Here is a 25628-nt window from a genome sequence, read left to right as displayed (position 1 = left end):
TTTAGCTCTTTAGGTCAGCATTTCCCAATCTGGTAACTTCCTGATGTACTTAACTACACAACCAGGCTAAGAAATGTAGTTTTAGATCCATCTCACAGTTGGGCTCTGTTGTCACTGGCAAAACTCAGATGTTAATGTATGCTGCTATATGTGACAATCTCTGCACACTAGTCAGTTAGCAGTAGCTAGGGAGGCTCCTAAATGGAAAGCAAATTTAGAAGGGTGGATGATGGTTCAGGTCCACAAAGTATAACATATATATATATATATGATATTATTTTTACTGTTCTGCAGCACAACAGTAAATCTATATCATGTGGTAGAACCAGAAAATTTCATATTCTGAGTAAATGTACAAAGTGTACAGACTGAGGCTGGATTAGATGAAGGTCAAGAACACAGGTTTACAGACATCCAGGAAAATGCAGTCAACCTTGACAGTGATTTTTACACACTTTCCAAAGATTGTCTTGTGCTTCAAAAGAACTGCATTACCAGTCACAGAGAAACACAGTTATCAGACCCTATACTGCAATATTCTGCATAATGAAGATTACACATGTAATTCACCACCGTCCTTATGTTTTCTGCACTAGGAGAAGGAAAGGGAAAGGAATAACGAAGACTGCAGACTGCTTCAAACCTCACCATATGTGAAAGAGTCTATGTGGGTGGGTGGAGTAATGTCCAACCAGGACCCTTGTTAGCTCAAACATCTCCAAACTCAGAATATTAGAGGAGTGGGTAGGCCCAAAGTACAAAGCAGTATCAGAGCTAAGAGGCAAAACAATATGTTACAGGAAAACACAACTAAGTAGCAAGCCTTAAAAAAAACCTACTTAAGACCAAACAGCTATGATCAGAGAAAATCAGAGGGAGGGGTACTTAACCCTTTTATTAGTCACCGTTTACCTGCTTTAAACTGTCCACACAAGCAGCTTTTTCACAATGCATGTTTCACCTTACAAATACCCCTTTTCACCAATCCTAGTCACCCAATCTCCAAACCATCTTGCTAAAAATATCCGGCGTCATTAGTGTTTTGTAGGTAAAGTATAGATTGACCAATATGATGAGGAGGACACAATGTGAAGTTGAAGATGAGATCAAAGAATGGGAATCCATCCCCAGTCACCAGGTCTGCATGACTAAGAATAAACAGTTTTTGTAATACATAGGGCTTACTCACTCTCTCCCATGTAAGTTCTTCTGCTGCCCGATCCCATTCTAAAGCATTCCAGTTCATGTCATCTAAATAAATCAAAGAATAATTGTATCACTGCTAGAGGCAATGTACTGCCATAATATTAATCCTATATAAGTACAACTTTTTGATAATATCAAGAGTTTTATTTGATTGATAAACAATGTAAAACAATGATGTACATAGGTGACTTATTAGTGTAAATATTGTTTTATTATTACATTACCAAAAAGGATCAATGGAATGGACATTTTAATTTAATAAATATTTAATTTAAAAAATAATATCAATCCTGTATAACTTGACAGAGCTCTTAGAGCCATATTAAGATGCAAAGTGTTATAATAGTAATGATATAAAAATGAATGTTTCCAATATTCAGACAGATGGCTACAGGCTGCTTTTATTATAAAGTCTGCAAGAAAATTCATGACCACAAAAATGTTTTATTTTAATTAAGTGTGATGATCAATATTCAAAAATGCCTAGGAAACTGAATACCGTTTCCATGAACACAGACCTGAAAATCAAATACTGTAAGTCAAAATACAACTCTTCTATTCTAAAATGTAGCATGGATATAGTTGTTAAAAAGTAACTACATACCTTGAGCTCCATTGTTTGCATCTGCTGCATCTTCTACTACAACATCTTCTTCATCTTCATTGTCTTCCTCTTCTTCATCTGGTTGTTCTTCTTGGATTTCTGGATTTTCACCTACAACTGCATTCTCAGCAGGCTGGTCCACAGGCTGGTCAAGTGCAGCATTTTCAGCTCCACCATTTCCAGCACCCTGAACCTGCAGAGAAAAAACAACAACACAATTTGCCTGAATTAAGGAGTTCTGCTATGAGAAATGTCTGCAGTGACAGAAAATACCAATATACTTTCTGAACTCGAAGAAATCATCTTTCAATTTTCAGTTTCAATTTTCTTGCTTTTTATTTGCTTAGAAATGTAAAAACAGAAAGATACAAACCAACAATATATGTGTATTGAGGAAGTAGACTGAAGTTTACGAAAACTCATACTGCCAACTTCTTTTTTTCAGTTAGTCTCAAAGGTGCTACAAGATCTCTCTACATACTGATTCCGCAGACTAACACTGTATTCTAAGGCTATATCTTTGAATTCTACCAATATACATTGCATTGCTCCAAACTAATGTGTACATGACATTTTGTATAAAATATATTGTTAAACAAGTTAGTTTTTAGTGTGTTGCCAATGAGTGCAACCAGCATCCAGCAACCAGAATGGTTTTCTTCTTCTCCTAGTCCAACTCGTGTCCAACTCCACTCTCTCTAGCAACATGAGGACCACGAATTTAGAAAAGAATCCACAAGACAGAATCTTGCAAGTTGCATTATCCAGAGAAATAATTTTATTAAAGGACATTATGATATCTTGCCCTCATTCGGGGGGGGGGGGGGGGGGGGGGGGAGTGGGACCTCCAGGGCAGAACTTCTTCCCCTGCCCTCCTGGCCTGGGACTTCAGCTGCCTCTCCAGAGACAGCTGAAGGCTCAGGGGTGGGTGGGAAAAGGAACAGGCGTGCACCTCTTCCTCCTCCTCACCCTGCACCATCCCTGGCCTTCAGCTGCCTCCAGAGAGGCAAGTGGAGGCCAGGAAGAGTCGGGAAGGAGGTCTTCTTTCAAACCAAAAAGACAGACCCAAGAGTCACAGTCAAAAGATCAACTTTTGTTGAAGTAAAGAAAACCATAACAGATAGGTCTGTGACTTTTTTATCAGGTATACAGTCACAATGCATTCAGACACTTTTATAGTAAATAACAGGATCCCTCCCCTTTGGGACCATGTACCTATATGATTGGTTACTTTAGCCCCAAACTTCCCGTGCTTTGTCCATGATGTAAGGCTCAACTATGCAATAGTCCAGCATTTGACATGAGCCGTGTAAATGAACTGCCTTCTCACCAGCACCAGACATAACAACCTTGGAATAGTATATACAATCCATTTCAAACCCTTTCCCCACTCAAGTCACCATAATATTGCATATTAATAATTATGAACATAGCTTAAGGCAGGGGAGGGTCTGGAAGGAGGAGGACCAGGTATGCGCCTCTTCCTCCCCTCCCCACCATGTGCCAGGGGAAATGGAGCCATATGCCATCACTGGCATACATGCCATAGGTTTGCAATCAAGGCCCCAAACTGAGAAATGAAGGGAAACCTGGTTTCTGATACTCAGAAAGATGCTTAGATACCAGTCTCCTTTAATCAAGACTGGGAAAATCTAGCACAAAACAAGGACATTATTCCATGTGTTTCAAATGCGAAGTAGATAATGAAATGCCATGGTATAATTTATCTTTGATTTTACATGCCTCTACCCACACTGATCACAAATCCTAAGTTTTAACAATGCATTCTTCTCTTTGCTGCCATATCCCTATGATATGAACAGAGGCAGACTCAAATATTAAAATAATTTTAATATTGTATCCAAAAAAAAGTAAGTGTGAAAACTAAGGAGAAAGCAGTATACAGATTTCCGAATATCACCTTTGAGGTTATCTATCCTCTGTAAGCTAGTTCTTTCTTGTAGAAATTACATACTTTATCTTACACATTTGTCCTAACAGTATCCTACCGTCGTCTGTACCCTTCTATGTCACAGCTGTAGGCAATTTTGCATGCACTAAGACATTGATTAAGCCTTACCAGAATGATCCACAGCAAGCTTTAGCCTCATACACCCCTGCCATCCCTGTTTAGCATGGCCACAAGGAAGAGTTCAGACACTATTCTTCCTGTTTTATACAATCTGCACTTTGTCATAACATGTGCTTAATACTGACTATGATTAGCTGAAACAAGCCACAAACTCTGAAGCTCACTTGTTTGTTCTTTTTAGGTTAACTAATTTTTGTCTGAATTCTGATTTCAGAACTAGCCAGAGTTAATTAAAAAATCTAAGTGGCAATTTTAAAACTCATTCATGGTGCTGTATTGGAGGAGGAAATGTATGGTGAGGCTTGTTGAAGCTCACTTCTGTAATCTAAATTATGGTTTAAACATTGAAAACTGTGTTTCGTGTTTGATAATTAAAACATGAAAGATCAACACTGAGAAATAACTTCTAATCATTGCAATCCTTAGAGTCATCCCTAAGTCATACTCCTGGCAATTTTGCCAGCTGTATGCCACAGGATACACACGCACACATATCAACTTGTTTTATAGGCAGTTCCAAACTGAAAACATGGGGAGTGAGAAAGTCAATGTGCAACAGGGAAGAATTCAAACTAAGTTACAGCTGATAAACTGAAGGGCATATTACCTCATTCTGTTGTCCAACATCATTGATGGCTTGCTGCTGGTTTTGTTCCAGCCACTGTGGTGCTCCTCCATGGACAATTTGTTCACGTAACCATACAAGGCTGATAAATGCACAGAGTGTGCATGTCACCACAAAGCAACCTTGCAAACAGTCTGCCAGTAAATTCTCTCTGTTAAAGAGATAACCAACACATTATCTAAGACTGCTATCATAACTTTTACCATTGCAAATGTTGGCTCTTGACTTACACAGTAAGCAGATGCTCTTGCTCAGGTAATGTCCACCAAGAGATTTATTTTTCAAAAGGGAAACAAGACAGAGTGCCTATCATAATATCATACCGGGAGGCCTGCAGCTATATCACTTTAAATCTATTTCTGTTGTAACAAGCTGCTTGCCAACTGAATAAAACTAATTTTACATACTGCATGGAATTATTGTTAGGCTTCTCTCTATTGTCCTCATTAGTGTTGTGTTACTAATTTAACAGCAGTTAAATTAAATGTTAAATATTTCATTTTATCAATACTATTGTTACCACCACTTCCTGGAGATTTCAAGTTCAACTGCAAAATTGTACTTCACAATGTGATCATTTTCCTGTTACTCAATAACGTGCACAGCCTGAAACACTATTTCTTGGTTACTCAGTCATCAAATATTTTGCTCATGTATAGTGTTAGAACAGAAGTAATGGACCACAAAGAGGGATATGTAGCATTGATTTCCTTATGTATAAGAAAGTGTGACAGTAGTTAGCACAGAAGTAAATCAGTAAATGATTTAGCATCTTAACAAAGAACAATTCATATCAGCCTATACTTACGTTGAAAGCATATCTAATGGCAGTGTCAGTAGTGAGCTCACAGAGCCAGTAAACAAGCACTTGTAGATACGGCCTAAAGAATATAGAAAAACAATGCAATCAGCAATATCTGACAATTAAACCTGGATTCTAAAATGGTCAGATGCAACAAAAACATGGCAAAATGGGGAATTCAATGCAAAGAGGAGCTGTATTTCCCTGCAGTCCAATCTTGCCATGTTCCAAATTGAACTTTAAGATAAGGGAAATTTGCCAGACATTCCAACCTTCCTCATATTAGGTTGTTAATATAATGCAACCTATCTACAACAGAAGAAGTTGGTGAAGCTGTGAAAATTAAAGAAACACACTAGATAATAACCTTCACCAACTATGTAATCACTTAATAATCTGATGTTAGATTGCAGCCCCCTTTCATCCCAATCTTGCTATTTATTAAACTAGTATGGACCATAAACTATCAAATGGGGTTGCTAGTTGCTACTCTCTCTCATAATACATTACTTCCATCTCTGTGCCACTACCTACAACTGCATCATGATAACAACACAAGTAAATGTGCTATGGATCCTACACTGCCTCAGGAACCCACATAACAGGTTTAGGTGTGCCACTGTTCTCTATGGAAACACCAGTGATGTTTGTGGTGTGTTAAAATCACCTTTGAAAATTGTGCATCTAGGTTTGATAGTTGCATTTCTGCATTGAATAATGATACCCTGATTATAACCAGAGTCTACGTGCCCACTAACAATAAAATGCCCTCCTCATTACTTATACTGCCCATATATGCATATATAAAATCAAATACTTACATGCTGTAAGAGGTACAACTCCCAACCATGCAAAGGCCACAAGTGTATAGTGAAACCAGTATCGTATTGCTGTGCCGATACTTGTAACTAGTCCAGCAAATATGTCTTGGATTGGAAGCCGGGAAGGCATATCTGGGGAATAAACTAAGAAAAGGAAAAATACAAATTAAAGCAAAACAATTTTAAACACTACCAGCCATAAACTATGTGGGAAATCACTAAAGAGAGGGATTTTTTTTACTTCTTTTGAAATTAGTGCAAAAAACAAACAAACAAACAAACAAACAGGAAACTGCCTTACTACTTGTTCATCAATCGACTACAATTACTAACAATGGGTCTCTTGAGTTTCACAAAGGAGTGAAAGATGCAGGAGTTAAGCTAGAAGGTTCTCCCCTATCACTAAACTGTGGACTTTACCAACCCTTCCCAGGCTCAAATTTGTAAAAGGGCAAGATGAATCCCTATCCAAGCATACAGTGTTACAGCTTTGTCTGACTGGCTTCATAGATGGAAGAAGAGCTGATTCTAAAATGGTGCCTGCATGAATTACAGCCACAAAATACAGCCAAGCACCAATCATCTACAGAATCAGAATATGGACATCAAAGTATGAAGACTCAACCTGTTCTGTTAACAGGCTTTACAACTCAAAGGGAATCAAAGCAGGCTGATTCTGACCCTGAACACACACGGGCCTGTTACAGACAGGCCAAAATAAAGCTGCTTCGAGTCACTTTGGTATTTCAATGATGCATATGTCCTAAGAGTCCAAAAGCCACACCAAAGCTACACTCCAGTCCTTAGGCCACGGTCTGTTCAGCTCTCCCTTGCTGCAAGAAAGCGCTACACCTCGCAAAGGGAAAAATCTTACACAGTAGCCCTTCCACAATCATATCCAACAAATACTGCTGAAATATGCTGCCTTTTCATAAACTTGCCTTTCTGGGCCTGCATCCCTTCCGGGCCTGCATATATTTCAATTTTGTTTAACTCTGCATATGACTACAACCAACTACTCTGGGATCCCAGAATAGTTGCCTGGGTATTTGTGAATGTTAATGTGTGTCTCCATCTTGACTTTTTTTTGTGAAGCCTTTTCTTAGTACTGTGGCATGGTGTATAAGCGGTGTACTCGTGCCGATACTAGGATTAGGGAGCACTCACCATCTGCATGCTCCCTAGCCGTAGTACGGGACCGTGCCAGCATCATGGTGGCCTCCCATCTACACGGGGGCATGACACCGGCGCTGGCACTGAGCGTCCAAACGTAGCGCACAGGAAGTGGCATCATAACGGTGCCACTTCCTGGTTGCGGCACCGCAACAAAGGAGCTGCTCTAGGCAGCTCTTTTTTGTTGTGGTGTCACAAGCTTCATTCCCATGCAGCAACCAGACAATCATGGGAACAAAGCCATGGGAGAAAGGGGCCAGGCGGCCCCTTTCTCCCATGGCTGCACCTGTCAGGCATGAAGCCCCAAGGACACTCCTTTTCAGAACTATGGAAAAGTGGCATTTTACCGCTTTTCCGTGGCCCAGAAAAGTGCCAGATTGGGGCCTCTGGGCTGCCGGTGGGGCTGCCCTGGCCCCAATCCAGTGAGGAAAGGGGCAGGTGCAGGCCACCCCTAATGTTTCTGCACATTAGCCAAGTGCATTCTTCATTAGCAAACCACAAGCACCACTCTATAAATCTGGTATATCCACTGTCACAGATGAAAGTAATCTGTGGGTAGACTGTCTTGGTATACAAATGAATAACTAAAGATGATTGACAAACAAATATACATATACTTCACAAATGCTACAAAATGAATTTCACATCTCTTAAGAAAAGGGAGGTCCCAATGTATGTTAAAACAGAGCAGTCTATATATGATCATAGGAAAAAATATCTACGAACAGTACAGCAGACTGGCTTTCTAAATTCAATATTTCTGACCCTTTCCTATGCCTTCAATTACACTGAGTTACTTTTCTTTCTATTCCTTCCACTATTTTTTGTGAGCAACATTCTGGCACTTTTTTAATGTTTCCTACAATTGTGTTCCAGAATTCTATGTGAAGGCCAGACATCACTGTAATTTAAAGCCTCAACATTTTAAATACAGAAGAATAATTTCTAAGCACAGAAACCTGTACATTAATTAAAGCAAATGTATGAAAATATGCACTGTTTAATAAATAGTTACTATTTTGGGAGATTTATCCACCATCATGATAAACTCATTTCTTTTGTTTAGACTCCAAAATGCATATCAGAAGGCTGAATTCACACATGTGTTAATAACACAAATACTGCTTAAGAATAAAGACAACAAAGTAAGTCATTGTTTACATCTTGTTTTTTCTGATTTCAACCAAGACAGTAGTATTTTCAAGGGGATGCACTGGTTGTAATCACTCAGCATAGGAAACTACTTGATGGACAAGGCTCAGAAATATTACTCCATTTATGTAGTTTCATCTTCTGAAGTTAAACATGGCCCTAACACAACTAAAGAGACTCTGTACACTAAAATAATCATAACAAACTATATTATGTAAACATAATATAAATTCGTGCCATATACTTACTTGGTGTGAAAGCAAATCTGTGTTTACATAATTCACAGTATTCTTTTCTGCTATGTTTGAGCCACTGAACTAAGCTGCAATAAAATACATGACAATTATACATGTGCAGCTTTAAAAGCAAGATAAGAAATTAAGAAGCTTCAGTAAGATATATTTTTAAATAGGAAAGCATTAGTAATTTAAATATATGGGTACAGGTTAAGTCTCTCTTATCCAGAATTCTGAAATACTCCAAAAAACAAACTTGACTTAATGAGTGGCTGAGATAGTTACACTTTTGCTTTCTAATTGTTCAATTTACACAAAATTTGTTTCATGCACAAAATTATTTTTAAAATTGTATAAAAGTACCTTCAGTCTATGTATATAAGGTGTATATGAAACAAAAATGAATTTTGTTTTTAGACTTGGGTCCCATTTCTGAGATATCTTATTATAAATATATATGCAAATACAAGTATTCCAAAATCCACTTCTAGTGCCAAGCATTTCAGATAAGCATTTCAACCTGTCATTTCTTTAAATTCATTTCTTCTACTGAACATAAGAATGGAGAGCAACAAGAATAATCTCCAGAAAACTGCTATTAAGCCACAGGTCTAATACACACACACACACACACATATATATATATACACACACACACTTAAATACTAACTAGGGCAAAAAGGTCAAATATAATTTTTTAAAATAAATAAAAGACAAATGTGAAGCATCAGGACCCAACAGGGAATACACCATATACCCATACTGCTGCTGTTGTATGCCTTCAAGTTGCTTCCAACATATGGTTATGCTAACATGAACCTTACACAGAGTTCTGGGACTGAGAGCATGTGACTCACGCAAAGTTACCTAGTGAGTTTCTATGGCCAAGTGGGGAATTGAATCCTGACCTCCAGAGTCATAGGGGCTGAACAGACAGACCAAAATAAAACTGCTTTGGGTCACTTTGGAGGTGTGCTGTTTAAATGATGCATGCATCCTACGAGGCCAGAAGGACTGGAGCACAGCTTCTGGCCTCTTAAGATGTGTGTGTCCTTTAAACAGCATACCTCCAAAGCGACTCGAAGCAGCTTTATTTTGGCCTGTCTGTTCAGGCCCATAGTCTAAAGCTTAAACCATCACACCACACTGGCTCTCAGTGTTAACGGTGGTTATTACTGGTTTAATTAATCCCTTTGTAGTAGCTGCCCTCTGTCTTGCATCAACCTGAAAATCTATCCCTGAAACTCAAATGACTCCCCCCCCACCAGAGATGTTACATGACAAGGGAGATACCTGCATGTATGCACAAGCCTCTCTGGATCCTGACCAAAGCAAATTTATACTAATCAGAAAAATGTTAATACAATGCACAGCAAGCATTTTTTAAAACCATCATTAACATATTTTAAAAAATTGTAAGCAAAAACATTATTGATCACTAACATCTAGTAATTACATAAGAATTTTACAGACTTCTTGGGTAATCCCATTAACCATACTAAGATTAGTCTAATATGAGCAGTTTTTACTTCTCCTTCACATCTAGTGACAGCCTGGATACCTAAAGAACATATACATGAAATATTATTAAAATATTTAAAAGTTCACAATCACTGTTTTTTCTTGTTTTATTTTTTAAAATCTAAAGGAATGTTCAACACAAACACTATTATACAAAAGTCATTTAGAAAGTAATGAAACATAGGCTACATCTGCAGTGCAAAAATAATCCAATTTCACACCACTTTAACTGCCATGGCTCAATGCTTTGGAATTCTGTGAATTGCAGTTTTGTGAGACATTTAGCCTTCTCTGTCAGGAGGCTCTGGTGCCACAACCAACTACAGATCCCAGTATTCCATAGTACTGAGTCATGGCAGTTAAAATGGTGTCAAACTAGATTATTTCTGCAGTGTGGATGCAATCACAGCTTCTCTGCACAACTGAACAACTCCTAAAATGTTCATAAGTGAAGTCACACATACCACTTCCAGTAAAGGCATGGATATAACAGGAAGAAAAAGCTTACCATTCTTGATGGATAAATTTAATACTGCCAGTGCATACACATGGATGATAGAGAGGCTTTTCTGGAGTTCCTTCAGACCGACACACCCTGCATATGTCTGTTGAACACAAACAAGAGAGTTAAAATAGAATGAAATTAAAATACTATACTATAATACTATCATTATGAGATACTGTACTAGGGTTTGCTAAACAGTAGATACCTGAACCAAAGCAAAGTTCAATAATGAACTTTTCTATCTCAAATCTACCATCAGTGGTTTGTTTTAATTTAAAATAACCCCCCCCAATGGTTTTAAAGTGTGTAGGGGGGTTTTTTTTTTTTTATCACACTTTCATTTTAGACATAAACACAATATAAAGGTTTGCTATATCATTAAAGCTATGTTACAGTGTATTACAGTGTTGGTTCTTCACCAATCATACACTGTTTCCATCCCAAGGGACTGTAAAGAAAGCTTTTCAGTATGGCCTACAAAAAGAAAAGTATGGAGAGTCTGTCATGATGGGCCTATCAGATATATGGTATGGGAAAGAAGTACAGCCATTACAGAATGGGGTGTGGTTAACTTAAAAATCTGTATAGCACAGGTTTTGCTCCTACAATGACTATTTACTAAACTTTACCATGATACACTAGATAGTTACGAAAGTACAGTTGTGCAGAAATTATATCATTAGTAAAGCACCTTCCATGACCATTCCTCAACTCAAAGTCTAAAGTGGGATGAAAAATCCATATATAAAACCCACAAAAGCCAAGGATCTCAGAATCATGACTTTAAAAAATCTGGAAATAAATATAGAAAATGGTTATTTTAAGTGGTCCAAATAGCATCTTACATGAATCTATGTATGAGTCATCTGGAGACGGAAAGGCATACAATTTCAAAGTTCAGACAATTCAATTTGAAACAGAGTGACAAAAGGTGAGATACCATGTGCCTTAAAATATGTAATTGGCATTTTGCTATAACCAGCTTTTGACTTATTATCACGATGGATCCTTTACAAAGCAACCTCAGTGGCTTGAGACCCATGTCTTCCTATGCTAGCATGCCCTAACTTAAGATCACAAAGGTAGAATTCCGAGATAGCCATGTTAGTATGCAATGTCAGTATGCACCTTTCAGATTGATTGTGCAAAAGGAATTGTAGACTTAGGCCTGTTACAGACTGCCAAAATAAAGCTGCTTCAGGTCTCTTTGGAGGTATGCTATTTAAATGATGCATGCATCCTAAAAATCCAGAAGCTGCACCAAAGCTGCACTCCAGTGCTTAGGAATGGAGTGTGGCTTTGGCGCGACCTCCGGACTCTTAGGACCCATGCATCATTTAAATAGCATACCTCCAAAGAGACCCGAAGCAGCTTTATTTTGGCAGTCTGTAACAGGCCTTAGTCTACTTCCTCACATGAAAGGAGTGACTTGTTGCCCAGACTATATGAAATATAGTCCCAGAAATGCAAAACTTGTGGGTATGGTGATGAGGTGACAAGTTCAGTTTTAACTATGGCTGTTGAAGGACAAAGACAGGAGAAAACATGTTACCTAAGGCCAGGCTGGATGGGTGACCTTATGAATGGTAGATGAAGTTTTGGAAGGTTGGGAACCAGTTAGGAGATATGATAAACTGGGTAAGAGCAGTCCTGTGAGACTGGGGTGTTAACCAGTGTTATAACACAGTATGTGCAGTATACCAGGAAAGCATGGTCTCTGTTAAACCCATTGTGGATGGATCGGAATTTGTGGATATACAGTATTGTAATTCAGCTGTTTCTCTTTCCAATCTCCTTTTGTAGTTTTTTAAAATATTATTATTAAGGACCACTGTCCTGAGTTTGGCATGGAATGTCTTAAGCATTAAGGTTAGCACTTAGCATTGAGATCATGAATGATCCAGCGAGGCTCTTCTGCAAGTATCCTGTGGGTTGACAAAGGATAGGACTTTCTAAGTAAGGGTGCCCTAAATATGGACTATCTTTCTTACAAAGCTGCAACACTGTAGTTTTTTTACAGCAGCTCAAACTCTTTGTTTGCCAATGTATTTTAAATCTCAATGGCTCAGCCTGGTTCACTGTTTTAATTACAAAATTGTAATTAATTTGTGGATTTTATAGAGTAATACAAAATGCACAGATAGACAATATCCTGCAACAGGAAGTATGTTGATGATTTCGTTATTTTTCATAAGAGCCATTTTTTTTTTATTCCAGCTAGGGAGCATCCACACATACAGACCACCACATACTATTGGCTTCAGATTGATTAGGGCAAAGATGTTGTACATTCCCCAGCAAGGACAAATGCAGGCAGGTACAAAGTGTTGCTGGTTTGGGGTGATCCAGTAAGACCAGGGCTGACTGGCTCTTGTTGCTGCTGCTTCTGGTGAGTCAGACCCTAAGCCCTCCAGTGCCACATTTTGCAAGGATCCAGAGGTGTTCAACATATTCACTCCAGTGCACTCTCCCTTCCACTATTTGGACACTTCTATGAAGAAACATGTTGTGATCCTCTGGCCTTCACATATCTCTTTTACTCACCAAAGCAAAAGTAGGGCTGAGAGAGAAAGCCTTTACCTGGGAGCAAGTCCCACTGAAGTAAATTAATTACAATGCATGCTGCTAGCAAATCCCTTCACTCAAATTAAGAACAGCCTCAGAACATACAGTTCTACAGATTCTACCACAGGAAGGAGATTGAAATTTGATAACTTTTTAGATTCAGATGAGTGTGGGTCTTACTGAACAGACCTTGAATATGCAATAGGCTCTGAATTGAAATGGGGAATCTATGAATGGTCTCCACCATCATCCTGACAGATATAAGAGCAGCCTTATAGAAACTGACCAGAATAGTCAATCTGACATGGCACAGTGCATCTAACACTGGCTAAACAGGTGATTTAAGATAGCTCAACAGCATGGAGGAAACAGACCTGTTCTGCTGGTAGCCCCCTAGCTACTAGTAATCAGATTCTGGATATGGAGATTACCAAAAATTATGTGTTTATTCTGCTCTTACATAGATTCTCAGTGGTCCCCCATTCAGGCTACTGATCAGGTTCACAACTGTTTCATCCTATATTACATTAGTTGGGTGTAGCAGTAAGTGTCAATAAAGTCAGTGTGATACAGCTCTATCAATGCCAGGCTGAACCTCAGGAGATTCAGATTCTTGCCTCCACTGGGCCCTGAAACACACCAGGCTAGCACACTGTAGACAAGTCATTGCCTTTCACATGGTTCTTACAAGAATCAAGTGGGCAGCATGGAATAATAAATAGATATTTTACCCTTTTAAACTATTTCAACAAGTGAACTCTCAGTTCTGCCAAGGATTCTCTGCAGGACTTTGCACATCACAACAAAAACAATGTGTTATTTCTGTACTGTGACTCCTGACAATCAAACAGCAGCAACAAGAATGAAATTGCCTTTAAGACAATGATAAAACTGGAGGAAGGAGAGGGAAAGAAATGAGACAACTGTCCCTGGTTTAGCTGACATAAAATTTAAAAGCTGGGTTTCCTGTCACTTTCAACACACCCACACCCACATGCACACACAAATAGCTCAAAAAATGATGCTACGAGCTATCAAAAAGTTGTGATAATACAAAGAAGGAGCTATTTGTTGGAATCACATCAAAAGACATCTCTTCAGGAAAAACCAATACTCTCATATGTGCTGAGAAGTTAAGGTAGTTTGAACTTGTGTGCCTTCAAGTCATTTATGATGTATGGTGACCCTCAGGCAAGCATATCACAGGGTTTTTTATCAGGATCTGTTCACAAAAGGAATTTGCCATCGTCTTCCCCAGAGGCTGAGAGAGTGTATTTTGCCCAAGGAATCCAGTGGGTTTCTATGGCCAAACAGACATTGGAATCCTGGTCTCCTGGAGTCCTAATCCAACACTCAAACCACTACACCAATCATTCCCAAAGTGGGTGGGACATCCCCCCCCCGGGGGGGGAATGAAAAGGAATGAAGAAAAAGAGAGAGGCAGAGGAGTGTTAAGTCAAAGTATTGGCGTGCAACTAAAACAAGGGGAATCAGCAGTCTTAGGACCATAGTGGGAATGAGAGTTGCATGAAACTTCTTTCAGGGTCCTTTAAAACCACCATGCAGCCTTCCTGATCACTTAGTGTGGTGATGTCCTCCAGTCTCTGCCTGCCTGCTCAAGCTCACTCCATTAGCTATGTCTTTTGCTAGCCGTGGCAGTGGTGGCTGGGAAATTCACACAAGGCTTGGGTATAAGGCATGTTTCTGTGGCTTGAAGAGGCTTCATTTTGGGGCAGACTGGCTTACTGGAGAAGGCACTTGACTAGAGCATGTGGCGGAGGGGGAGAAGCAACCCTGGTGGCACAGTGGTTGAATGCCTGTACTGCAGCCTCTCACTCACAAACCATAAGGTTGCGAGTTCAATACCAGCAAAAGGGTTCAAGCTCAACTCAGGCTTGCATTCTTCTAAGGTCACTAAAATGAGTACCCAGATTGTCGGGGGCAATTAGCTTACACTTTGTAACCTACTTAGGGAGTGCTTAAGTGTACTGATAAGCGGTATAGAAATGTACTTGCTATTGCTATATTGCTATTTACATAATTCAAGAATGTATGCTTGTTATATCTGTATAAAATAACCAAGCTGCAGGACAAGTAGAAAGAATAGTAGTTTTAATCTACAGTAAAATTTATCCTAAAGGCAGTGCATCCTGTCTGATCTTGGAAGCTAAGCAGGGTAAGCTCTGGTTAGTACTTGAACAGGAAACTGCCAATGAATTCAAGGTGCTCTGGGATACATTTCAGAGGAAAGAACTTGCAAAATTAGCTCTTCAGTATTCTTTGATAAGAACACTATGAAATTCATGAGTTGAAGGCACACGCTGATACATGCACACACAGCGAGTTTAGGAAATAAATTAATGAAGCTGCTCAATTAAAACTGTTGCCCTCCCTTGTTTCCAGAAATGTTGCTTTCTGTTTTGGTTCTGCTTCTTTCCATATGTTGCACAAGTCTCTGGCCATCCTCCAATTCCACCTCAGAAACACAAAACAGCTAACAACCCCAAAACTTTGCTCACTGCAGTCCATGTATCTTTGCTTGTTTGTAGATAATGTCCCAGAAATATCCAAAAGCACAAGCTGGTAGGTAATTATAGGCAGAGAAATTAGTTTTCATAAAACAAAATTTTCTTGTTGGTATGTATGGAAAATAAATATTCACAACAGAAGTGAGCAAACTGCAAAGCTCAGCATACACAGAAGTAAGCAAGATCATACAGGTTAGTAATAAACCAGATGGCATCTCCTGAAACCAAAGGCTGGGTGTCAATGCTTGTGATGACTTGCCCCTAATAGTAATATCATATAATAAACCATTTGTTGCTATACCTTATTTATAAAGACAAAAAGGTACACATAAACTAAAGAGCTCACTGCCAAAAGATGGCAGACATACATCAACAGTGACATCTTTCTAAGGGACATTAGACAAGTCTCCACAATGGAGAATAGGGCTATCAAAAACTACCAGATATGATAGCTATATGTTGCTCCCAAGTTCAGGCAGAGTTTGCCTCTGAATAGCAGCTGCTGGGAATAATGGCCAAATAGGGTTAGTGCATTCAGTTCCTGCTTGGGGGCTTCTCCAAGGCATCTGGATGGCTGCTGCGTCAAAATGAGTGCTAGACTAGATGTGCCTTTCCTCAAGCAGGCGTTTTGTTAAGAATACTTTGTGCAGGTTTAATCAAAACAACATGTAGATCTAAAAAATGAAGATCATAGCAACTCCTCTTGGAGCCATTGAAAGGTCCAGAGAGACAGTGAGGGAAAAGGGCTGCAGGAGGGCAATAAGCAAAACGGGGGCAGGAGACCTTTGGTCAAAGTCCTGGTCCCCGCCCAAAAAAAACCCAAGGAGATAAAGCAGCCTTTAGGACCATGATAATGATAAGAAGTTAGAGCACATGGTGGCTGGGAAGAAGTGGCAGCAAAAAGAAGGTTTCACATTTGAGATTTTTGTGAGCTTTCCTGGGACTTGGCTGGCAGGCTGAACTGCCAGCCACTGCTGCTCCTGCTTACTTTTGTTGGACAGGTTAAGGGAAAAGGTAGCAGAAGAAACAATGTGTCCAGGAGGAGAGGGATCTGAAGCTGTGTGGGGAAGGCATGACTCTTGGGAAAGAGGGGGAGCAGTATCTAGGAGTAATCCTTCACCCCTCTTGGACAGAGTCCTTCCTTGCTGGGGAGAAATGTGGGAAACCAGCTGTGTTCCTCTGCCTTGGGTGAAGAAGGATTGAGAATCCTTCCTCATAAGAGAGAAGCTTCTACCTTTGCACCCCTCACCTTGGGAGTAGCAACTAAGCAGCCAGTCAAGCAGCAACTTAGGGGCTGTGCACACAGCCCTGAAGGGCTGGCCTCCAGCCACCCATTACAGCCAGATCGTGGCCACGGCAACCACACAATCTGGCCTTTGCAGGGCGCAAAATGGAGCCAGAAAAAACAGATGCAGGGCACGATAGCCACGTTGTCATGGCTTGGCAGTGCTCCTTCGGCCATGCAGTACGGTACACAATGTCATGCTGTCCTGGGGGCGGAGCTTGGGGTATATTGTGTAGACACTACACCCTGACTCCCCCCCCCCCAGGCAGCCCAAACTGCTGGTCTGAGACAGCCCCTAAGAGGCCTATGTCCATCAGCCAGCTGCCAGTTGCTGTTCCCAGAGTGGCTGGGTGCAGAGGAAGCAGCAACTAAGCAGATGGTTGAACAGCAACTAAGAAGTGTGTCTCTCATGCTGGTCAACGCCAGTGCTGGTGAGAGGCTTTTCAACTGGTTTCTCAAATGGCTGCTCAGTCACTGCTCCCTTTGCACCTGGCAACTGAGCAGGTAGCCAGTTGACATTTTTTGCTGTAAGACCGACACAGTCAAGACAGAAGAACAAGCCTGGGCTGCTGCCACTACTGTATTTGCACATGAGAGGCTGAGGCAGAAGAGGCGGTAGTGGCAAGCTGGGCATGGATGACATAGATGTTGCTGCCCAGGCGGGTGCTGCACAAATAGTAGACTTAATATCAAGAAATACGTGTGTGGGGTGTGTGTGTGCTAGGGGTGACCCAAGAGGAAAGCGGGCGGTAAACTGAAAAAAGCCTGGGGACCACTGCTCTATATATCGTAAGAACTGAAGTATTAAGATGTGTCTTTTAAGTCATAAAATATGTGTTAATGCAAAAAAAGCAGATGCTAAATTTTATCCATAAAATCTGTATCCCACTTAGTGTATCCCACTAAGGAAGCTTATGTGAGCATTCCTGAAATTACCTCACATGGAATTTCTTAATAAGCCTGCAAGACAAATCAGGCTATGCAACACTGTGCTAAAAAACAATGACTACACCGTGTTACATATGTATGCTCAAAACTTCCCATCAATTGAATTCAGTGGTGCTTATTCCAAGGTAAGTGGGTATATGACTGCAAAACAAGTAACTTTTTTCTGAGCTGAGATTTAAACTTTTCTGTCACCCACATCACTTACTACATGCTAGTTATTTTTTCCATCTTTTCTGCATCTTCTTTTGCAAGTACTAAGAATAAAAAGCAAGTTGAACAAGTGCAACTTCTAACAAATAAAGTAATTTTACTTTATAAAACTGTCTTTTCTTGGACTGAAAAAAATCTTCCACAAAATGATTTTCAGAAACTGTCAACAAACAAACCTCACTAGAACTTATCTATTATTCTTTATGAGAAGCATGAACCTTAGTAATCGATTCAGTTGTGTTTCTGAAGCACCGAACACCACCCTGGTTGTAATATTTTCCAATTCATTTCTTCCAGACATGGTTGAGAAGGGTTGTACACAAGCTGCCTTTCTACATTTTAACCATAAAAGCACTGCTTACATTCCAAGAAATATTAAAACTGCTGGCCTCTCCATGAAATGTAATGCTGATTATGCACTTAGACAGCTAATACCTCTGTAGAAACTGTCCTCGAATACAATATGTTCATTCAAGCAATAGTTCCTCTGCAGAGTGACTTGAAAATAAGGATCACAAGTAAAAGGGAGTTCTTCATAAATGAATCATATATAAATCATGCTGTGCTTGATTGTTACAACATACTGAAGAAAAATTACCATTTTAGATCTAAAAGAGTATTACAGTACCCTCACAATGTTGAGGCCAGTTATAGCTCCTCAGCACTGCACAAAATAGCATCACCAGTACAAGAAATGAATAAGCTTCTAAATTTAAAAAAGCTAAATAAACAAAAAAGATAGAAATGTTTGGTAAACATCTCAACAAAGGAAACCAACAGAACAGGAGGCTTACACAGTAACTGACCAAAAGTGGGAGAAAAAACCTAACTGATAGGTGTACTATATATCACTAAGTACCCCTGTAAATAAATACATGAATGCTACAACAATACTAAATAAATATGTGTGTATAATTGAACAATTCTAAATGAACATAAATGAATGATGCAATCACTATATGAAAACAACAATTATAAATGAAAAGTGCAACCAAAAATACCTTGCAAGGATATAAGGTGCTGCAACAAAACATCTCAAGAAAACAGGACTCCCAACTGTGTAATGGATGCAAAACATTAGTGTTTTCCTCTCATTATAGCCTCACTTCACATTTGCCAGTATTGATTCCTACACTTTTTAAAATAAATACAAGTTTACATGTGAGAAAAAATATACTTTGATTTCAGATTCTAGATTAAAATGATCACCAGAACTCTACTAGTGACTTAGCCTGGCATAAGCAATCAGGAGTAACTCCAGCACAAGTACTTTTTCACATGTTGCATAAGCAGCTACTATCTTGTGCAACGTTTTTCCCTGAGCTGCACAACAAGTGCTAGATGTAGCAAGTACAGCTCCAGTTCCTACAACCCAAATGGCTACTGACTGGACAAGGGAGTACACCAGTAGTGGTCCACTGCCTCCTTACCATAACCCTCCATTCCCAACCTCATGTGAAATTGCACTGATGGACATTTATCCTCCACCAGCACTCAAAAGGCTCTCAGCCTAAGTAGCCAGGGAAAGTGTTGGGAACTTCAGTTGGATGTCTTCAATATTTCTTCCATCAGATTCAAGCACTCTGTGTGTGCGTGGGCGCTTTCAGGTCGCCTGTCAACTTATGGTGACCCCTATGAATTTCGTAAGATTTTCTTAGACAAGGAATATTCAGAGGTGGTTTAGCCAGTTCCTTCCTCTGAAATATAGCCTACAGCACCTGGTACTCATTGGCAGCCTTTTCAATACTTCATGTAACTGTCATTCCCCAAAGGCTTCCAATTTGGAGAATGTTTTGTTTTTAAGAACAGAGTTTGGCCAGTACTGGGAACATAACTATAAGAGAGCTTTGATATAGCATAAAAAGGTAATAGATCCTGAAAGAAGAGAAAGAAGTCTCTATTATCTCTCAAAACATCTTAGAGTTCAAATCCAATAGAGGGGAAAGTATAATCAAGCACCAAATACTTCCCACTTCTGAATCAAGGTTTGTTTTCTCCCCTGAAATAAGAAGAGATGTGGTGCTGAGAATACTGTACCATGGACAATCAGAAAGTCTAGCCAATGGGTACTAGAGCATATCACGCATGAGATCTCCTGGAAGAAAAGATGACCAAACTGAGGCTGTCATACTTTGCCTATATCATGAGAAAACATGACTTACTGTAAAGGCCAATAATGCTAGGAAAGGAGGAGGGTAGCAGAAAGATAGGAAAGCTGCGTATTATATGGATAGATTCAAATAAGGAGGCCATGGTCCTGAGCCTGCAGGACCTGAGTAAGGGTGTTGGACAGTGGGGCATGTGAGTGACGCATCTCACTCATGGGGTCACCATGAGTCAAAGTCAACTCAAAGGCAGTTAACAACTTTTGGTCCCACTATATTGTATTGACTAGAAACCACCACCACTCGCCCAAATAAAAATCCTCAGCACACATTGGAACACTTTTTTTGTCTCAGCTCACTTTTTTTAAAGCTTATGCATAGCAAGTAGCTAAAATTTGGGGGAACTGTCACTGCTCAGCTAGAATGACTACACTGTAGCTCCACCTCTGTGCAGATTCTTAAACAAAACAAATCTGTGGGAGATTAAAATGTCCAATCCAAGTGTGTAAGGTTTAGGTTGGTGTTTTACTTATACATTTCCCAGTTTATGACAATGTCAGGATGCTCATTGTTAGAGCTTCAAGTTATTCTATAAGGTAAGGTTTAGAACAAACTTTACAATTACAAGATGAGACCTTAAAATGAGTTAACTGAAAAAATTAAGTGTAAATTAAATTAAGCTTCATACCTAACAAGTAGATTAAGAAACCGCCAAGGGATTTCTGTTCCTACAGCAACTGTGGCAAGCAAGTTTTTTACAAAAGCAGTTACATTTGTACAAGTAAATAATAATAATAATAATAATAATAATAATAGGAATGAGAAAAGTCATTTACAGTAGGACCAAAAGACCCACATTTCTAACAAAGATGTCTAAATTTTATGAAAAAAAGTCATTTTAAGTAGCACAGCACTGACCAGCTATGACCACTATGTCATCAGTTTCGAGGAAAGAGCATGTTGTGGTTTCACATTTTGACTCCAACCTCCAATTATGAAGTCAAAAAAATTATCTACCAACAGCTTGCTGCTGTAACAGAAACAAGTTATGCCCTATCCTATTCTTAAAGCTATACGATACTGTAGTGCTTGTAAGTGCAAAGTGGGAGAAGATGCATGTCGACCTGTCCAAATCCCATTAGAGGAGAACTTCCCTCCCTCTTTCTGCAACTATAAGGAGAAAAACAGTGGTCAAGCAATTCTCACCACAGCTAACATATATGCTTGACTATAGATTGATCTATGTATACGTTTTGAGGGCCAAAAGTATGAATTTTGATACGACCTGTGGATAAGTCGAAGGTAAATTTTAGGGGGATGTAACACAGGATCTGAAGGATGGAGAAAGGAAAACCAAGCCAAAAAAACGTACAAAATTCCAGTGGGCATAACTGTTTGTGCTCAGACTAAAGGATGGATGGATGGATGGATGGCCGCGGGGGGAGACAGTGCCTCCAGGACAGATTACTCTTGACTTTCACCAGGAAATGGTTTCTTCTTTAATAAGAGTTAAATTACAAGACTTACATTGACCTGTGGATAACTCGACTCAGTTTTTTTGGATCAATTTTTTGACTAAAATTTCTAGACTTATACGAGAGTATATACAGTATATGCTGCTCCAGATAAGAGCCCCTTCCCCATCCTATAAAATCATACACTCACAGAGTTGGAAGAGGCCTCATGGTCCATCGAGTCTAACTCCCTGCTTAGTGCAGGATCTCCAGCTATCTATTTTCAACACTAATATCAACAAAAGGGAGGGAAGCAACTTCCACTGTGCTTAAATACAGATCCATGACTAGTTGAATTACTGCATGCTGAACTCTGCCTCTCAGAATCTAATACTGTACCTGAACATGCTTTTTTCCCTTATCCCTTTGAATCATGTTTTATCATGTGTCATGTCTTTTAGACCAATGCTTCTCAGGCTACCTTATGTGGGAGACCAGCAATTGTTTTTTTTTCCCCAATGTGCCAAGGAATGGCAATAAATATGTGCTCACTGGGAACAACTGTTTCTTTCCTTCCTGGAAATTTTCCAGGTACTGACAACCACTAGGTCAGGGCCCAACACCAGTCCAGGAACCACCACTTTGAGAAGCACTTAGAGAAACTGTTTTTGACTGCCAGCCTTCCTGCAGGAGGCTCTTTAGTCTTGTATCTGTAAGCCATTCCAGGATAAATCTTAATCAGAGATTCACTGGATGGTTTTCAGTTCAATATCAGTATCTGAAAAAGACAGAAACAGAAGCTGCCTGTTCCATCTAGCTCTTTATCGTGAGCACTGTTCCAACTAGCTCATTATCAGCAGACTCTTCCCAGCCACAGAGATCCCTGGCATTCCCTGCTGATCTACTATCTATGTCCTAAAGTGAGCCAGCATGGCGTAGTGGTTTGGGTGGAGGACTAGGAGTCTAGAGATAGGGGTTCGATTCTCTGCTCAGCCATGAAAACTCACTGGGTGAGACTGGGCAAGTCACACACTCCCAGACCCAGAAAACCCCATGATAGGGTCAGCATAAGTCAGAAATGACTTGAAGACACACAACAGGAACGACCTAGACTGGCCATGCTTAGCTTTTCAAATCCAGTGAGAATAGATCCTGAAATCAGATGACAGCAGGTGATATACTGGTAACACCCCTTGTTTCTCAGTCACAGCTCTACATGAATATGAAAACAGATTGTCTCTTCCTGCACAGAATGACCAAGGAAGAACAATGTACACGTTATATTGATGACCAATAACAATAATAATTAAACACACAAGGGTCCCCCCCAGCATGTGCATCAAGTTCTTCCTCCACATTGCTCAGAGCAACTCTAGCTAAGTGTCGGCCTACAGCTGCTTTTAGCACAGCAGTCCCCAAACTGTGCTCTTTAAGGATTTAGACTTCAACTCCCAGAATCCCAGACTATTGACAAACACAGCTGAGGCTTCTGAGAGCTGAAGTCCAAAACCTCTTAAAGGGCACCACTGAAATTTAGCATCTCTGCAGGGCATCAGAGACTAATATTTATGGTGACCTAAGCTTTCTTGTGCAGCGCACCGCAACCTGTGAAAGCTGATGCCAAAATAAAATGTGCTTAGCCTTCAGCGCAGGGCTCTGTTTTGTTTTTGGTACAACAAAGCACTCAGGGCCTTGTTCTTTCCGACTTGCCCAAGGCTTTGCTCGGGAGAGGAATAGTAATAGTTAATGCTCCCCTCCTTTCGCAGGGAAGGTAGAAAACTCAAGAGGCCGTCCTAGTCCTATCTGATCCTCCAGCTGCACCTGCCTTTTACTGTCTCCGGAAGGTTACATAAGAAACACAGCAAGGCAAGCAAAGCACCTCCTTCAGGCGTCCTGCCTAACTTCAAAGGGACCCTGTGGGAGAGATTTTCAAAGGGTTAAGGCGTCCAAACACACAGCAGAAGTAATCCATTTTGAGAGTGCTTTAACTGCCTTGGCTCAGTGCTAGGGAATCCTGGGAAGTGCAGTTTATTGTGGCACCGGAGCTCTCTCTGACAGAGAAGGCTAAATGTCTCATCTAACTACAGTTCCCTTGAATTCCCTAGCATTGAGCCAAGGCAGTTAAAGTGGTCTCAAACTGGATTATCCCTGCAGTGTGTTCTTGTATAAAAAGGACAGGAAAGGATAGGACAAGAGGGGGGCACACCCTCCTTCTCCCTTTTTCACCCTTTCCCTCACAATCACACTTACACAACACACAACCCTTGTACGTTTCTAACCCCGTGGGACAGACTGCGATCTATATATATCAATACATATCAACATATATTATATTATATATATATATATATATATATATATATATATATGGACATGCGTATTATTAAAGATGCAGAGAGAAAGAGCCATTACGGAAGATGCATAAAACAAAAGGTGAAAGGTTGATACGATCTGAAGAGAAACCGGAGTAAATTGCTAAATTTATTACTCTCTCTATATATCTATATCTATCTAGCTATGTATCTATCTACCTCTCTCTCTCTCTCTCTCTCTCTCTATATATATATATATATGCAAGACGTTTGAAAGTTTAATTACTTAAAGGCTTTATATAAAAGACGATGGATAGAAACCGAAGGACTTACAGAGAGGAGGGGAGGGAAGTGGTATTCCTATCCTGTGTTGCTGTGTTTTAAGTCTAGTGTTGTGTTTTGTTTTAATTTTAAAGAAGTAAATTTTGAACCCCAAAGAGTCACAATAACAACAACAACAACACTACCCCACACACTTCAGTGTCTCCCTATTCTGAAGCCAAAAGCCAGTGTGAGATAGCAGTTTTGAGTGTTGGACTATGACTCTGGAGACCAGGGTTCAAATCCCAGCTTGGCTCTGAAGCAGTCACACTCTCTCAGCCTCAGAGGGAAGCCAATGGCAAACCTAATCCTGCCAAGTAAATAAAAGCTGCCTCCACTCTGGAGGGATAATGCGGTTCGAGAGCGGTTTAAGTGCCTTGGCTGAAGGGTATGGAGTTCTGGGAATTGGAGTTTGTGGTCAAGGCACTTAAACCGCTCTCGAACCGCATTATTTCCGCAGTGTGTTCAATGGACACACAGCACCCATTCTCCCGCAGCCCTTGCATTATTGAACCCAGAGAGAGCCTGCAGGCCACCGTTACCTTCCTCGGCGGTCTCCATCTTGTCTCGGTGACGCAGGGATGGGCGAGGCTGAGCCAAAGTGGGACGGGCGCACGATAGAGACGAGGCCCGAGAGAGGCCTCCCCGTCCCCCGGGGCGCCCTGGCCGCGGGCTCCCCCTGCAGTCCCCGCCGCGCCACTGCTCCGTCGCCACGCCGATGACGTCACAGACAGCGCCACGCCCCTCTCTGCTCCAACAATGGCACAGTGACGAGTCACAAACAGTGCCGCCTGCCAGGCAGCGGAGCAGGAGGAGACGAGAGAGTGTGGGGCAGAGCGGCCCGAGGGAGGGAAAGCACTAGAGCGCCCCCGTGCGGTGTGGAGGAGGTGCTCCAACATAAATAGAATTACTGTATAGGGGAGTTACTAGGGAAGGGGTGGCAAAGGGAAATATGATGATGATGATGATGATGATGATGATGATGATGATGATGATGGTGATGATGATGATGATGATGATGATGATGATGATGAGCAGAAGCATCTCCACATAATAAAACATAATAAACACGTTACCACATATCACATAGTTGCATAAATACCTTTCCAACCAATCCACTAAGCTTTACATTGCAACCGTTGACACCGTTATTATAATAATAT

The 25628-nt window shown here is 40.4% G+C and overlaps 1 protein-coding gene across 1 annotated transcript in view; it reads right to left on the bottom strand.

Moving 5' to 3' along the window:
- Positions 1-25159, bottom strand: part of MARCHF6 (membrane associated ring-CH-type finger 6) — a 57869-nt gene extending 32710 nt beyond the window's left edge. Inside the window, exons 1-9 of the mRNA XM_042464392.1 lie at positions 25008-25159; positions 10741-10837; positions 8724-8797; positions 6151-6294; positions 5336-5408; positions 4510-4678; positions 1811-2003; positions 1017-1251; positions 649-774 (exon numbers count right to left, since the gene is read on the bottom strand). Of these exons, the coding sequence (XP_042320326.1) occupies positions 649-774; positions 1017-1251; positions 1811-2003; positions 4510-4678; positions 5336-5408; positions 6151-6294; positions 8724-8797; positions 10741-10837; positions 25008-25026 (1130 nt within the window). The 5' untranslated portion in view covers positions 25027-25159. The remainder of the gene's footprint in view (positions 1-648; positions 775-1016; positions 1252-1810; positions 2004-4509; positions 4679-5335; positions 5409-6150; positions 6295-8723; positions 8798-10740; positions 10838-25007) is intronic.
- Between the last annotated feature and the right edge of the window lie 469 nt (positions 25160-25628).

Source organism: Sceloporus undulatus, chromosome 4 (assembly GCF_019175285.1).
Source record: "Sceloporus undulatus isolate JIND9_A2432 ecotype Alabama chromosome 4, SceUnd_v1.1, whole genome shotgun sequence".
In the NCBI taxonomy this organism is placed as follows: domain Eukaryota; kingdom Metazoa; phylum Chordata; class Lepidosauria; order Squamata; family Phrynosomatidae; genus Sceloporus; species Sceloporus undulatus.
Note: the sequence above shows the minus strand (reverse complement) of the source record. Positions and strands in the feature narration are given on the sequence as shown.